This window comes from Periplaneta americana, chromosome 6 (genome assembly GCF_040183065.1).
Source record: "Periplaneta americana isolate PAMFEO1 chromosome 6, P.americana_PAMFEO1_priV1, whole genome shotgun sequence".
Classification (NCBI taxonomy): Eukaryota; Metazoa; Arthropoda; class Insecta; order Blattodea; family Blattidae; genus Periplaneta; species Periplaneta americana.
In genome coordinates, this window is record NC_091122.1 from 79,332,981 (window position 1) to 79,351,110 (window position 18,130).

General features: G+C 34.8%; 1 protein-coding gene across 3 annotated transcripts in view; it reads left to right on the top strand.

The window, feature by feature from the left end:
- Positions 1-18,130, top strand: part of stol (voltage-dependent calcium channel subunit stolid) — a 1,833,618-nt gene that overhangs the window by 1,375,970 nt on the left and 439,518 nt on the right. For all 3 annotated transcript variants that reach the window (XM_069828334.1, XM_069828336.1, XM_069828335.1), the window contains exons 9-10: positions 11,708-11,844; positions 12,130-12,222. In XM_069828334.1, the coding sequence (XP_069684435.1) occupies positions 11,708-11,844; positions 12,130-12,222 (230 nt within the window). The remainder of the gene's footprint in view (positions 1-11,707; positions 11,845-12,129; positions 12,223-18,130) is intronic.

The window sequence follows — 18,130 nt, forward strand, 5'->3', positions numbered from 1 at the left end:
TATGGAAAAATTTTGATGATGTGCGTTTTGCATTCACAACTAAATTACACTGTCACACCACGCTTAACATTACATAAGAATGATCGAATTCGAGACACCAGCAACACCAGCTGTGCAACAAAACGACTACCACGAATCAAGAGTAATTCAACATTCACATATACGATTCAGACAGAAATCACTTCGGAATGGTCGCAGTCAAGACACTTGAGACGCTCAAATGTGCGAAAACAACAATGAGCAATCAAAATTAATTTATTTCCTCCAGCTGCACAGGTGTTTCTATGGACCGCTAGGCAGGACCGCTGGTCAGATCGTAAAATTTCGTGGTAGGGACAACATTGACATTCTTTCCCATGCGATTTTAATCTAATAACATAAAAAATGATAATGGGCCGGTGCAAAAAAAATTATACTGTTTAATGGCGCTCAACGTGTTAAATTTCACATTTACCAAACCATTAAGCAAAATACTTGCGAACTCTAAATCTTATACAGTAATTGTTTTATGTTCTTGAATAGAATATTTCTGAAATTGTGAAATGTTAAATTATTCCGAAAAACAAAACATTGCATTAGATCTAATCCACATTAATTTTCCGTACTATAATTTTATTATTGGATATTATTTTTAAATAATGTATTTGATTTCTAACTTTGAGCCATTTCTTCTAATATCTCTTTATTGCTATTTATTGTTCGTAAGTCATGTATAATTCGCAAATATGAAGTCATCTATTTATTACTGTGGCTAATTGTTGTTCTAAAAATAATGAGTTTAATAGCTAATTATTGTTTTTAGTGTTTAATCTGTAACTGTAATCAATCCATTGTTATTATTATCTCTTTACTATTAACTATTGCTTTTAAATTAAGTGCTTAATTTGCAATTTTACGTCATTACTTCTATTATTCATTTACTGCTTACATTTGTATTGCCGAGTATTGTATATTGCTCCTTAGCTAGTCACTAGAAGAAGTCGACGGCAATTAGGAAGGCGGTAGTCTGCTAACGTTAGAGTCGAGAGCTTCGAGCATCAAGATAGAGAGAGACAGATAGAGAGAGCAAGACAGCGTACAACATTGTCACATTGTACTTCACGCGCACGTGCAATACAAATAGCGCAGGAGAGAATTTAAATGATCAAAATACAATAATGACCTTAGCCGTTGATTACTGTAAGCATGGTATCAAATGAACCTTCTTTCCGTCACTAACAATATTCTTTGCACGGTTCTCATTTCCACAACACATGCTTCTGCAGTCGTTTCTTGCACGTTGGCAACATTACAGCCAGGATCACAATGGCCGGCAGCATTCTGATCGTCAGTGTTTTAAAAATAATCATACACGTTAAACACAATTTTCTGCGCCTGTCTGTGCAATACTTGTCATTTTACAGTCTCTCCTTCCATTCATTTATCTTATATACACACAGTAAATGTTAGCTTTACTTATTCAATTCAATGTATTGAAACATTCACATGTCAACAAACGAACTCTGGAAGTAGTACTTGTTAAATACAGATTCCGATTGGTTCTACTGTACAACCTTGTGACATCACATACCAGAAATGCTACGGTGCGTATAGCATCTAACCGCCTTCCGAAATGCCGTCTAGTTCTACTTGTGTCATATTTTATTTATTGTAATTGTTCCTGATCATGTAGGGGAAACTGTCGTAAAATGACATATTGTACCATAAGAAGAAACCGTTGTTGGTGGTGTGTTTCTTCATAAATAAAATATTTTTGGGGAAATCGCAATAGACAGAACGTAGAAGCTCCGCTCACTATCTCTTCCACTTTTCCCCTACTAGCTCATCAGAACCTCTACGTGATAGGTGAATGTTGTGTCGAATACACATCTCATGTGGGTGGGGATAACTTTCCCTATTGGCGTTCTCTTTATTGCGATTTATCCAGATTTTTTACACATACAGATATTACACTACATTACTATTACTATGGCACAGTTAAAAGCAGGATATTTTACATTAGATTTCCTCCTTACAACTTTTTAAAAAATCGTAACATTATGTCATTTTATCGACAGTATTCGGATAAAATGTCATACCCACCATAAAGTAAGATGTCGAATATTTTTACTTCAATATATATGACATGAAAATGACTTTGCTCTCTTAGAGAGACGAATAGACTCGCTGGGTGCTCACATATTGCACTTAGCACAATTGAGAAAAGTCTCCTTGCACTTAGTACAATTGAGCCAATTCTCTTTTTGTCTTGAATGACAGAATAAGTCATTTGAATAAAGGCATGACATATCACCACCGTCATCTCAGTTGCATTCCAGATCATCATTGTCCACTTCTTCATCGAAAGGAAGCCTTTTCCTCACTTGGTGATATGCGCATCTTAATTCCAAATGTTTCGTCCCTACAGCACTTGTCTTCATCTCAGCAACGTAAGGGCTGCTAGTAAAAGTTTGTGCTCTGTTGTGCTTCTTTTCCTATAGAGATGCCCAATTTGTGATGAAACAGAAGTGGGGATAAGTAATATGAACTCACGAATAAGCTTGATGTAGTTTCCATCAAAGATTTACAACAGATACTCTTCGGAACATCACAAAGAACATGATTCAGCTGTTGAAGATACTGTGTTGCTGATCCAGCTGCAGTTATAGGAATTAGTGCAGGTACTTCCCGTTGGGCATTGTCTTTGGCATTGTTTGTTTCCTGTTTTGGGCTTTCTTCTTATGATAGGCCATCCTGTTATTCCTGCAGCACTAAAAACATGATCTGGAAATATATGAGGATTGATTCAAATGCCAAATTCTTGTTTGTGCAAATCAAATAATAGCCTTGTGGTTGGAGGCTGCTTTCCTGTAGAACAATGAAAATAAACTGCCAATCTGGTATTGGGACACCCAGCTCTCCTAAGATAAACCCTCAACTATTTGGAGTTTCCTGGTTCTGATACGATTTGAGAGACCGAAAGAATTTCACATCTAAGAGGTGAGGTTGATGCGTGATGTGCAGAGAGAATGAAAACATTATCTCTGGCATATGTCAACAAATAAATATGTTTGTGGTCCAAATGACCATCAACCAGAAGAAGTACTTTGTTGATTCTTGGATGTTTTGATATATTCAGCACTTCAGCCACTGTGTGAACAACTTCCCAATCATCCAGCCTAGTTCATTAACTAGTCTTAATGTGCCATATGAAGCTTAATAAAAAGAGTTCTTGTTTTGACTTCTTCATGACAAATATCAAAGCAGGCAGAACAAACTTTCCAGAAGAACTCATATGACAACACTGTTGCTTGTTGACCTCGCTTGGCATATTTTATAATCCCTATCTGTTTCTTTTCTCGAGCTACAAGGATTTTCTTTGGTCTTTGAACAGCTAGGAATAGTGCGGAGTCATCAACATTCCAAATTCATGTAGGATGGATGTTTTTTTCACCTAAAACCACATAAACTTTCATTTCGGGTAAAATGACATACCGGTAGTGTGTCATTTTATCCTCATAGATGGTATGTCATTTTATCCTGATTGGTAGCTTTCAACATATGGAGAAACAGCCAACGCTCACATGGATTTTGAGGTTACAAAATAGGTTAAAAATAATCAGAACGAAAGTACTTACGTGCCTCATATATAAAAAAATATGTTTGATTTCTTTACGTCTATGTAAAATGCCAGCCAAACAAATGTCACTCCACAGTTCCCCAACAAGATTTTCGCTGATTTAAGCCCACAAATAAGATTTTTCACGAAAAATCAATGTAATTTATGAAGGTTGTCTGTAACCAATATACGAACATAACCAAGTTCAGAGGAATGCTGTCTCGTGCACAAGTACTGAGAAATCTAAGGTATGTCATTTTACCTGAGTTTGTCATTTTAGGACAGATTCCCCTATGTAATTTGCAACCGAATATCAGCGCTTGCAATATCCCATCACTATTCGTAATTGATTTATTATTCAAGAATTATGTATTAATATGAAACTGAGAGCCATATATTATTTTATCAGTCTACTATTGATTATCTTTTCAAAGTTACGTATTTACAGTATTTTGAAACGGTTAGACATTCTTATATATCTTTCGCATTGATTATTCCTCAAACATCTAATTAATCTTTAACAGGAGTCAATCTTTCACTAATATACATGCTTCTACATAATCCATGTAATTTGTGACTGTGACTCCTATTTTTTATTACCACTTTACTTAATTCCTTACTGACTTTTAAGGAACAAGGAGGTTTATTGACGCCCTCACATAAGCCTACCATCCGTCCCTATCCTGAGCAAGATTAATCCAGTCCCTATCATCATATCCCACCTCCCTCAAATCCATTTTAATATTATCTTCTAATCTACGTCTCGGCGTCCCCAAAGATCTTTTTCGCTCTGGTCTCCGAACTAACACCTTATATGCATTTCTGGATTCAGTCATACGTGCTGCATACCCTGCCCATCTCAAACGTCTGGATTTTATGTTCCTAATTATGTCAGGTGAAGAATACAATGAGTGCAGTTCTGCATTGTATAACTTTCTCCATTCTCCTGTAACTTCATCCCTCTTAGCCCCAAATATTTTTCTAAGCACCTTATTTTCAAATACCCTTAACCTATGTTCCTTTCTCAAACTGAGAGTCTAAGTTTCACAACCATAAAGAACAACCGGTAATATAACTGTTTTATAAATTCTAACTTTCAGATTTTTGGACAGCAGACTGGATGATAAGAGCTTCTCAACCGAATAATAACAGGCATTTCCCATATTTATTCTGTGTTTCATTTCCTCACGAGTATCATTTATACTTGTTACTGTTGCTCCCATGTATTTGAATTTTTCCACCTCTTCAAACGATAAATTTCCAAATTTTATATTTTACTAATGTTTATCGGTTATAAAATATGTATCTTGATGCCAACTATAACCCTAATATACCTCAGGGTGAAATAGGGTTTATTACCGTTGCTTATGAGATTATACAAGCTGGCACATGACGCTTGATATACGGGTCTAAAGTGGTTCCCTCGTAATGCCAATTCTGCCGCTCGGAGCGCTAGATATTCATAGCAAAACATTAAATGACATTGACATTTGGGACATTTAAAGGCCTCACCGTTGCTTATTAAATGCTTCGTACAATAATTTATGGTCAAAAGACGTTATTTCAAAACTTCTACGTCTCAATTATATTAGAACGAATGGCTGTCATTCTTGATATTAAAAGATATTACATATTACAAAACTAAGGTACTACCTTCCTGTTGTTCAATTCATACACCGTACCTTTCCAGAAATAATGAAAGAAACTTAATATATTTTACATGAACTCTGTAGTCTACTCTTTTCACGTATTTATTATTATTATTATTATTATTATTATTATTATTATTATTATTATGATTATTATTATTACTGATATTATTATTATTATTATTATTATGATTATTATTATTATTATTATTATTATTATTTTATTCCAATGAATTAAGGTACTGCATTATCTTCCATTTCCTGACTTCATAATTTAATCATTTGTACGTGGGCGTAACTTATCCCTTTTTTTTTTTTTTAATATATTGACGTTGAAGTGTTACCATTTTTACTAATGCAAACAGCAGTCACAATACATGATTAGTACAATTGTGCGATTTTTCTTGCACCTTGCAGTGGTGAAATAAATATCTAATAGGCCTGCTGATTAACCTGTAGTGGATAGTAATAGCAAATACTATTATATTTTAATCTGTGTAAACAGTTTTTAAATTAGGAGTTGGGATTAAATTAATTATGAACTCAGTCTGCAATAGGGTAAATTAGGGTCTGTTGGACAGTCGGGCATGTTGGACACTTTGTACTTTAACGTGTTACCTCGCCACTTGTGGGCATCACATTCTGCTAGTAGTGGCGAGATAACACGTTAAAGTACAAAGTGTCCAACATGCCCGACTGTCCAACAGACCCTAATTTACCCTGTATATGATTAGAAATAGTTTTCGAATTTGACTATTTCCCAAAACATAAACAAATATCTCAGGAATCTCAGGGACGTTTTTTTTTTTTTTAAGAGTTTTCCCGCCCATAGGCACATGCGCATCCGCTCTCCTCGACCCCCATTTAATTTTTAGTAATGTCTGCATCTCGCTCCCCTGAGCTGTTTTCTGTCTTCGTTCATGACATGTCAATTTGAAGAAAACATTAAGTAAACTCTTCGGTACACCATGCAGTGATAATTGTACTTTATCACAACGAATAATTGTAGTAATTATTATTTATTGATTTATTACTCGTAATGTCGTAATAATATTTGATTTGGCTTGGACGATTAGGGGAGTACGTTACACTAAACTCGGCATGCTCAACATTAAAATCGCATTGCTGCGTATGTTGTATCGTAAATAATGCAAATCGTATGTGTCAATATTCAGCAGTAACAATTTAACCATTGCCGTGGATGATGGTAAACCATACTCTTTTCCTCGAGTAACGCTACTGATTGTCTTAAGGCAAGACAAACTAAGAACTATATTAGTTTGATGATGATGATGATGACGACGACAATGATGATGATGATGATGATGATGATGATGATGATGATGATGATGATGTTGATGTCTGAAAGTAGAAGACACCGGTAGTTCACTTTCAGCAATTATAACAAATTAGAGGGAACGAAATCTGAAGGAAAAACACGGAACTGAAAACAATCAACTTGCCAAAGTAAATGAACCAGATGAACAATGTAGTTTGGAAGAAAAATTTTTAATTTAACAAATTCAGACTGTCGGGAAACAAAATTGTAAATTCCATTAAATGACGCTGAAAATCTGCATACTCATATTTAACAAGTCATAAATAAATGTCAAATAAGACTGTAATATGCTTGTTATGTTTATAAACTTCGTACTTGATCAGTGATGGAAAATTAATCAAAGAATTTTCAAGGTACACAATACTTAGTAATGGAACTATTCATCATTTAATAGGACTGCGAGGTGAACCTAGAGGCAGAAATTATCATGACGCTCAGAGAACCACTCTCGATTGTGCTATGCACCATCTTGTATATAATCTCGTAAGCAACGTTTATTACATTGGATAATAAAAAAAAAATGAAAAAAAAAAAATAGCAAGGATGCTGAGCAAAAAGCATTTCTTTATTATTTTCTGTGACATATGAAGTGTACATCTAATCGACTACATCACAATTATGTTAGCAAATAATTAATTGGAGCTCCTTTTGATGGAAATAAATGTGGTTTCGAGGTATTCTATGGATAGTTCTTAGGTTGGTTTTGAAAGGCTTGTTTCTTCGAGAAAATTTCACTCATTCTACAGTATATCTTATTTTCAGTAACATCCGTTTGAATTTTTGTAATTTTTAGTTAACATTGCACAATTGAGTAGCTACGTAGTAATACTCGAATTTATCCGAGGCATGGTAACAGCTTCTTTTCTCATATTTATCAGTAGAACGCGAATTTTTTAAAAGAAAACTATTTTTCTATTGATAACACATAGTCTAGCTTTGGGACTTATTATTTACACGTTTCATGAACATTTATGCTTAAAAATGCTATTTGAGAGTGCCTAAAACGGCCTATTTGACGTTTTTGCCTATTAGAGACAAGGCAGCGAAATTTTAATTCCCCCCCCCCCCGTTTGTGAAGTGCTATTTAAATAAATTCCAAGTTATACTTGTAAGCACTATAACAATGATTTTCCTTTTTTTTAATTTCTCTCTTTCTCTCCCCCCCCCCTCTCTCTCTCTCTCTCTCTCTCTCTCTCTCTCTCTGTGAGTGGAAGAGCGCTTCTATTGTTGATTGTTTGAATCTAACAAACTTCACTGACATCAATGAGCGCAACCAACAATTTGGTAATTTAAATATGCTAAGAATTTCGAAATATACACAAGGAGCATTGCATAATGCTAATGCCGAATACAATTTAAGCAGACTCTCTTGATATAACCATCTGAAGAATCCAGCAAAAAGAATCAGATTTACAGTGACTTATGTCATGCCCGTGTAGCAGTTAACATCCCATTCCGGAAACTACGAGTAGAAAATCCAACATTGAAAGCGTTTCTTGAAAAAATACTACCATCAGCCACTCTCTTCTGAGTCAACGGTGCGCAAAAATTACTTGAATTCAACCTACATTGACACCATGAACAGAATCCGACAAGATATTGGAGACTCACATACAGAGTGAGTCAGGAGGAAAGGTACATGGTTTGAGGGGTGATATTATTGCTGATTCTGAACAAAAAAGTTTATATGAACATATGTTCTTAACGGTTTCTGAGAAAACTAATCGAAACAATGAGGAATGGGTAAAGTGTAGGTTATAGTAAATTAAAACATTGTTACCTTATGTTCTGTTTAATTATGTACTTTTCTTTACAGAACATGTTAAAAAATCCACCGTCAACTTCAATGCACTTTGTAGCTCTTGTAGACAGCTGCTGTGTTTTTGATGTAAGCTGATTCGGACATTCCTTTACTTCAGCACAACTACGTAAAATGAGAGCGAGAAGTTCCTGTCTTATTTCCACTTTGCGGATGTAAACTTCGCTCTTAAGCCAACCCCACACACAGTAATCCAATGGAGTAGGTCGAGTGACTTCGGTGGCCAAGAAATGACTCCACCGCGACTAATCCAATGCCCAGGATACGTTTAATTGAGGTACTGCGTCACTGGCCGTACGAAATGTACAGGAATTCCGTGCTGAAAATACATACGAGCAGTGGTGTCAACACATATAGGGCTCGAGCCTACTCATAATTCGTGTTATTACTACCATTATTATTTATGAGATTTATTTAGGTCAACTTATAACTGAAGTATTTGAGCCCACCCAATATTTTCCAAAAGTTAGCGCCACTGCATATGAGGTCGTGTTGCCAAAGGAATATTCTCCAAGTATTCTGGTAACACATTTTGAAGAAAATAAAGATACCATACTGACGGTTATCTGAAACAACTGGCTCGATCAGTTGGTCATCAATGTTCAGTTCTCATGTGAGTATTGATGAAGGACATGAGAATAACGCCCATGATTTTCAAATAACTGTATGCCAGATACTGTTAAGAACAGAACGTATGTTCATATAAACTTTTTTGTTCAGAATCACCAATATTATTACCCCTCACACTATGTATCTTTCCTCCTGACTCACTCTGTATCTGGATATCAGTTGACGAAACGACTGACGATCTTGCTCGATACATTGCGGAAAATTGAATCCAGATGCACCATCCCGAGCTTACATGATATGCACAAAGCAACTTTTTCTCAGACAAACCAGGAAACAATCGCTCAATTTCTCGACAATGTACTGAAAGTACTATATCCGAATAATGTTAACGAAAACAAAGTGCTGCTCGTCTACACAGATGCAGAAGCATACATAGTTGCTGCAATAGCTCTGCTTAGGATAATCCATCCCTCTATATTACACTGACGTCTATTGCCCATAATATTAACTACGTGGCAGAACAAGTAAGGGTAGAATTTCCTAGAGCCAATAAATTAATCTTTGTGGTGAAGAAAGTTTTCGTTAAGACACCGTCAAGGATACAGGCTCCCGGGTATTCATTCCTCTGCCACCTCCTCAACCACTTCTTAACCGATGGGGTACGTGGGTAAAAGCATCAGAGTACTACAGTGAACATTCCTTAAAGATCCAAGAAGCCATAGAAAATCTACCCGAGGATACTCCTTGTGTCACTTCGGCAAAACAGTTACTCGAAGATCCCTCCATCCCGCGTGATTTGGCTTACATGTGATCCCACTATATTACGTTTCTGGTAGCAATCATTTCAGAATATGAAAACTCATGTAAAACCTATCTATGAAAACATGGCTTCTCTTGAGGAGTGCAATAAAAATATCAAGGAACCGCCAGGAGATATGGAGGAAAAGGTACGTACAAAATTGGAAAAGTTTTACAAAGGAATAAAGGCCTGAATGAACTGTGTGCAGCAGCAGGTATTCTTGTGGGGAAATCCGGTGTAGTTGATTGCAACATTCCAGTTGAACATGTGCAGAAATTGAAGTATGTCCTCGTCACGTCTGTTGATATAGAATGTTCCTTTTCTGCTTATAAACTGATTTTCACCTACAAGTACCAAACTTTTTCTCTAGAATACTCTGAAAAGGGTTTAGTAATTTATTGTGAAGCCAACTGTGGTTTGAAGAATTAAAACAATTTTTGTGGAGTTTTAAATGCATGCATTAGAAGACTGCATATATTTTAAGTGACAATACCGGTACTTTTGACAAAGTTTAAACTTTTATGTAAACACAGTTTGTTTACTCGTGTACTATTTCTTATGTTTACAACTCCATGTATAGGTCTAATATTAATTTCCTTGACTTTGTTAATAAATTTGCTAATTTTTTAACATTGTATTATTTTTTTAATATGTATAGTGTTTTCTTATCCTATACTTCTAGAGTCTACTTTATGTTTTATAAAGCCTAAATAAGGTACTCAAAGAGCTTATTTTATGCACCTAAAGCATATATTTAAGACCTAAAAATGCGCGGTCTATTTATGACTTATTTCTCAAGACTTTAGCACTAACTGCCCACTTTTTTCTATGACTAGGAAGTGAATTGGTGGAGGATATTTGTTTCCTTACTTGTTTCATTAGCTACTCCATTTATCATTGATGTCTTACTATTATGAAAAGCGTTCATCATACTCCTGTCCCTGAAATGTGAACTGTCTGTGAGGAATGCAGTGAGCGTTTATTATAAAGCTGAGAATTTTTTCTCAAGTTTTCTTTTAGTGATAATTCTTCCAATATTTTCATTGATTTAAGGACAAAATTTATTGACGTTTCTGTGCCTACATTTTGTAGATATTCTGTATGCAGTCTTGTGTGTTTCAATTCCTATTTTTTTCCCTGTTGCACTTGGTAATGATTTAATGTTTAGGAAGATTCCTTTACTAATGATCTATATGAGGTGGAAGTGAAATAATCCTTCAGATTGAAAGGGATGATAGGGTACATTTAAATAAATAGGAAACCAATATTGCGTTTTGCGATGAAATGCGCGGTTAATTATAAAATTCAGTTCCAACTTTCGGGAGTATGGCAACATCGCCACTAATATATTGCTCTCTCTTTTCGTAATATAGATGTAAGATGTCAACGAATTCAGGTCTGTCTGCCTTAGTGAACTACCTCCCATCTCCATTTCTGACTATAATGTTGCAAGCTGGTTGCTTCGATCAGCGGCTTCAAATTAGTGGTTTTCTAATTAAATTTACACGAAAACCGTCCAATCTGTTGAAATACGTGAGATGGATAAAAAATTCTTTATTGGATTTCTATCGATATGGATAATACTCACAATCTTACTCGCAATAGTTACGGAATAAGAGAGTGTTAAATATTTGCGGGAAAAAAAAAAACATAGATTTATAGGCTACCAATGGTATTACACCTTTTTGTTATATACAACATGAGATATTCGCTCTGAAAATCTGCAGGGATATTTCACTTCCATTCTGTATAAGTTTGTAATGATGTTTTGTAACATATTAGGACGCTACTTTGGATGCATTGCAGTTTGTTGAGTTTTGTTTTATTTACTCTAAACTTTGCTAAGTTACGCCTCAGGAAATCAACAACAATAACTCTCTCTCGGATCATCAATGTAATTTGGGAAATATATGAATATGGTGAAATGTTTCAGGTTTTTATACACGTGTGAGTGGCACATCAGAAGTTAGAGACAAGGTTCTGAACTATATCTCTGTGATGGCACGGCCAATGGTTATGTACCAAAATGATCACCCCATCCAGTGGACCCCTGTGTATGCTGGAGGAAAGGTAGGTCGAACATGTTCATGTTTTTAAATAAATAAGTCATTTTCTGCAAGTGAACTAATTATAACAGGCATTATAAATAAACTTTTATGTTGAATTGTGACAAACCTTTTTGTATATCATAGCATCCAAATGAAGAATGAATTAAAGATTCGCCAACTCTATTAATTATCATGTCATTTCTCTATCTTTCCACTGCTCACATTTACCAGATGTGTTCTTATATTTCAGTACCTATGCATCTATGCTATGATTGTATCTGAATAAGAACAACTTTACTACTTTCAGGGCAACAATCTGCAGAGCAATGGTGGTGAAAACCTTGATGGTCAATTAATGACATCGGTTTCAACACCTGTCTTTGACAGAAGAAATTACTCTGTAAGTATGTTTTCATATTACAGTAAGTTAAACGCAAGTAAGACTGATTAGAATAGGAATATATCGGGGCAAGAATATATACAATACTTACATAATTTTTATCTCTTGCCGTGACCTAAGATGCATACCATGAGTCCTCTGGGTTTAGTAAACATTTTGAAACATTTTTTATGTTGCTTGCAATAAAAACTTCTGCGTTATCGTATTATTTTATACACATTGAAGAGGCTGCATTTTCATATGTAGGCTATGTTGTTTTTTACGTACACTTGACCTCATAGGTATGATATTAGCATGGATCCAAGGATTCACTTACAGCTACTTTTCACGTGTAGTTTCCCTCTTTTGAACTCATGAGAATAAAAAAAGAACAAACAAAGATATTAACTATATTAACTTTTCCCTGACGTTCGTTTTTCATGGTCTTATTTACTCATTGCGTGTTATGACGGCTTCATGTATAGATTTCACTTCACATTTGATTAATTATTGGCGGTTCTGTCCGTATATGAAAATAAAACACATTGAAATTGAGGAAAAATAATTTAATCAATAACGAATACTTCATAATTTCAGAAAATTTGTACTACTGATCTTTGCATCCGTAGCAACAGCAGTAGTTCGCCATCATTGTGGCTGTAATCGGTACATAATAACTTATTATCTTACTTTGAATACATTTCATTAATGAATCACAAGTAAGACCTCACGTATAAACACACTACAGCATTTTCTGCAGCATACCAAAGTCACGTGACTCACGTTTTCAATGTTGATACCCTGCGCAGTAGACCAGGCGCGTATATTAACTCTGTGCATATTACCTAAGCAGGGCCAAGCAGCCAGTTAGTTGCCTGCCTGGGCTGTTTGCGTGAGGTCGAGTGAATGTAAAACGTATTATTTCTCTCGTGTTTGTTTGTACCGGTATTTTGCAGTTACATTGGGTACGTGTATATCATCAACCAATCTTCTTAATGTATCCAGCTGTTTGCTGACAACATAAACTCCACTATAGTCCACTGTAGTCTATTCAGTTTTTGTTTTTCACGAGAAATGAAGGATATTTTGATCGGTGTTCATTATAGATGCCTGTTGCTAGTAGCCAGAGTTGGGGTGTAGTCAATATATACTGCACGGCTATGTCTTCTGCAACTGGTACTGATGATTTTAATTTACTTCTTTTGTGGTTTATGGATGGACAGTCTGTACGTGTATATAAGTGCAGTAAAAAGATTTGATTATGTCTGGTGATAATGATATTATAGCCGATTTGTTACAAATACCGTTTTCCCGAAGAAGAAAAGAAAATTTTGATTTCTAAAGAAAGACCAAAGCCTGCATTGCTAAATTTAATTCAGCAACAAAAGAATATTAGTCACCATTTTCAGAATACCGATTACGAAGATGCGATTGGCTTACTGAAAGTGTTAAGTGTAACAGACGGTTCACAGTGACCTGGAAAGTCAGGGTATGTCAGAGTAATAAATGATTACCAGCGAAACTGTTTTAAATATGTGGAAAGTCAGGGAAGTATCTAGATTTTAGAAAAATATGAGGGAAATGTTCACAGGGATTCTCTTATTGTGGGTTTTGAAAAAAAAAAAAAAGAGAGAGAGAGAGAGAGAGCAACACAGTTGTGGATTCATTGGAAGTGTTGATTGTTTTTAATTGTCTTGTGTCATCAGCTGGACAATAGTCTTAACCATTAGTGATGATATTAAGAAATATATTGATAACCAGAAATCACTTCATACTAATCCTTTGAAAAACATTTCAACTCAAACAAAAGATGAGTTTTTCAAATGTAAATGGGCTTTTTTAAGGCAATTTCTCAAGAATGTGAGCCATTTTTAAGGAAATTCCAAACCTTTGACCCTCTTGCTCCGTTCTTATACGCAGATCTACAAAGTCTTTTGCAAAATTTGATGGAAAGATTTGTAAAATACCTACATCACTGAGCAAATATTTCTCGCTTAATATGAACCACAAAGAAAATTTACATGAATTAAAAAACATTGATACATGCTTCCAAATAATAAAATTCATAAAGAAGTTGCTGCACATGAAGCTCAGATCGTGAGATTTAAAATGGAATGTCAAACTTCCGTAATTAAAATGACAGAGAACATTTTGGAAAGATATCCTCTAAAATATAAAATTGTCCAGGGACTATCATCTTTGGATCCTGATCTTGTTTATCATTAACCACAACAGGGCAAAATAAGGTTCACAATACTGCTAGATGAATTTTATATTCACAATCGAATTGCAGATGTTGTTGCAGAGAGGGCCAAAAGGCAATACTCTTCTTTTTGTGGGGAAGCCCATTCTGGTCTTCGGCTTAACTTCAAAATTTTTTTGAAAGTACAATAAATGCAAGACTTGATTATTTCTTTTCATCAATATTGTTAGGAAACCAACATTACTTAGAGTTGTGGAATACTGTAAACCGTGGTCTAATTTTATCATATGAAAATGCAACAGGGGAAAGTGGGTTTCTATCAATAAAAAACTTATTAATTAGAAAATGTAACTAAATACAGTCTCATTTCTCAAAGAACTTGAAATACAATAAAGTTCTGTGAAAACATAGAAAAGATTACTATCACCCATACAATGCTAACACATGTAAGGGCTGCTCATATAAGATACGAAAAGTATCTCAAGGAATCAAAACAAAACCAGAAAGAAGAAAAGAAATTACTTGAAAAAAGGAAACTTTCCTCAGAGATAAAAAAACTTGAAGAACAAAGAACGATACTAAAATTTCAGACAGTTAAAGAAGAAAATACCATAAAAACAAAGATTGAGAGGCTGGAGAAGAAGAAATTGAATTAGTTTTATTGATTTGTTTGTATTTTCAGTTCGCATACGTTTTACGTAGCTAGGACATAATGAAAACAGTTGTCTTTGTTTTGTTCAGATGTAATGTTTTGTCAAATATAACACAAATAATAAAATAACAAGGAGAGCATTAGACGGGTATGGGGATGGTGGAGGCCGATTAAAAAAATCAATGGAATAATATTGTATAGTATCAATTAATTATTTCCTTCAAATAAAAAAAAATTATCACCTTCTGATTTCAATAAATTTAATGATACATATTTGGAAAAATTTTACAGAACCATATTCCAAAATCTCTATTGTCAGGGAAAATTACTCAATACGGTTATGAAAAGTCATGGAAAGTCAGGGAAATCAATATATGAAAAATAGTGTGAACCATGGACTATTTCGTTGGAATTGTTTGCTGTTTAGCTGTGACAGAAGCTCCACTTGGACAGCTACAGGATACAGCAAGCTAAATAAATTAACTAAATACGGGATCATGATATTGCTATTGTACATAAGCTTATTCGTGCTTCTAACGCACTCGCGACTTTTGGAACTGTGCATATTGAAACTGAGCTAAGTGACCAAATACAACAAAGTATTATTCTACATAATGAAATGGTAACACGCAAGAGGCATTCTGAAAAGGCTTACTTGCAAAACTGGAACTTTCATTTAGAGGAAACAATAGTCAAAAATGTCAACAACTGCGGTAATTATTTAGAACTTTTGGACTACACCGCCCAGTTTGACCCTCTTCTAAAAATTTATTAGGAGATATCTACATTATTCAAAGGTGTATGAAATCGTATTCGAAATGATTTAATTGAATCTGTTGTCAGTGAACTTAATAAGGAAATTAAACAGCAATTGCAGAAACCTGATTTTTTGCCATATTAGCTGATGAGACAACTGACGTCTTGAATAAATCACAGTTTTCTCTCGTTTACCGATATATGATTGAAGGAAGGGTGATCGAGAGGTTTGTGTTATTCCGTGATGTACTGTAAGTGAGGACATAACAGTGGCAGAACTTTCTGATCTTATTTTAAGACAAATTCAAGACATTTAAAACTGCGGTAAAAAGAACTTGTCGCACACAGCTACAACAGAAGTGCAGTGATGGCCTCTTCATTGCATGGTGTACAAGCTAATATTAAGGCGTCTTTTCCACAAGCTCTCTTTGTTCATTGCTATGCACACTGTTTAAATTTAGTGCAGTCCCAAAGTGCTTCAAGCATTCCTGACCGCAGTATATATTTTGCTACTATTTCTGGGCTTGCAGCGTTTTCGTCAAAATCACCAAAGCACACAAAATTTCTTGATGAATTTTTAGGGCGACAATTACCACATGTTTGCCCAACAAGATGGAATTACTCGTCACGATTTCCCAATACTGTTTACGAAAAAAAGGATAAGCTTCGCCAAGTTTTTCTTACCATGTTGGAACATCAATCAGAAGTGGAATATGATACTTTTCCTGTTATTCAAGGACATTTTTCAAATTTAGGAAACTTTGGATTTTGCTCTCTTCTTGCAACTTTTCGAAGTATATTTTCTCTAACTGATGTTTTGTTTAGCGTCCTTCATAATTCTTCACTAGATATTGCTTACTGCAGAAGAAAAATAAAAGAAACGCAAAATAATATGAAATCTCTTAGAAACCGTTTTCAAGAGCCATGTGACGAAACAGTTTCCGATGTTGATCTTCCAGGAAAACGAAACAAAAATCTTTCTCTAGACATGACTCTCAGATACAGAAGATTATATTTTGAAATTTTGCATAACATCGAATAACATATTAAAGGGGTGGGGAGAGGGCTGAACTGAATTTTGGTAATTTCTAAACTATAAAAATACATGAATTATATTTTGCATAATAGTTCTGGGCATCACTTGGTACATACATGAAAATTTCCAAAGCTGTAGTGTAAGTAATATCAGCATTATTAATTATTCATATTAATTTTATGTTCATATTTTGATATCTATAGAATTCCTATCTTTGCTACAATTTCACAGATCTTTTAATAATCTTTTTGTCAAGGTAGTTTATGGCATAGTAGAACATAATTGGTATTTAATTAGCTCAAGCTGTAATTATGTTTTGAATAAAAAATTACTAAATTTAAACATTTCAAATCTTAAAAAAAGTCATGCATATAAGGTAATTAACAACTTTTAAACCCAATCATACTTTACACTACACAAAATTGAATGCCGATTATCAAATATTGGAATATACTGAAACAGCAGAAACCATTTCAGAACAATATGTCAATAAATGTGGGAGTAGATAGATTTTGAAGAAGTGAATGTGTAGAAATACTTAAACAGAGAAAATAGACAGCAAAGTTTAAATGCATTCTACATACACCCTGAAACTCTGTTATCAGTTGGACACATATACGAGGCGCGTCCAGAAAGTAAGTTTCCTTGGAGAAAAAAAACATAATTTCAAGGAAAGATATAGTGGAACAGGTACAGCAATTGTTGAGTTATTTTTTAACGCTTAATCTTTTTCAGCATATTTCCCAACGGAATTGAGACATTTGTCATAACGTGTGATCAACTTTTGTATCCCTGTGATGTAGAAGTCTGCCGCCTGAAATTGGTACCAATGTGTGATAGCTGTCTGTACCTATCTGTCACTGTGAAAATGCTAACCGGATAGGAATTTCTTGGGATGCAAAAAAGGTGGTCATTACTAGGAGCGAATCTGGGCTGTAGGTTGGATGTTAAAATTCCTCTCAGCGGAACTCCTGCAGAATATCTGTTGTGCGTCGAGTAATATGTGTCCAAGCGATTACCGTCGTTTCTTACATCTTGGTACCAAATACCAAAGTATTTTTATAATTAGTAATGTTATAAGTATTTGAATCAAATATAAATAGTATAGTAAGAAGGAAAATAAACTTTACTACGCGGCTGCTTGGGTAATGTGTTGGGCCACCGCATGTCTGCAATGCGGAATGTATTTTTAAGACAGATTTGTTAGTTGTATTAGCTGAGATGTCAAAGCCTCCTGCCAAGAAAGTAGTGCTGAGATGAGGTGTAATTATGAAGACGATAA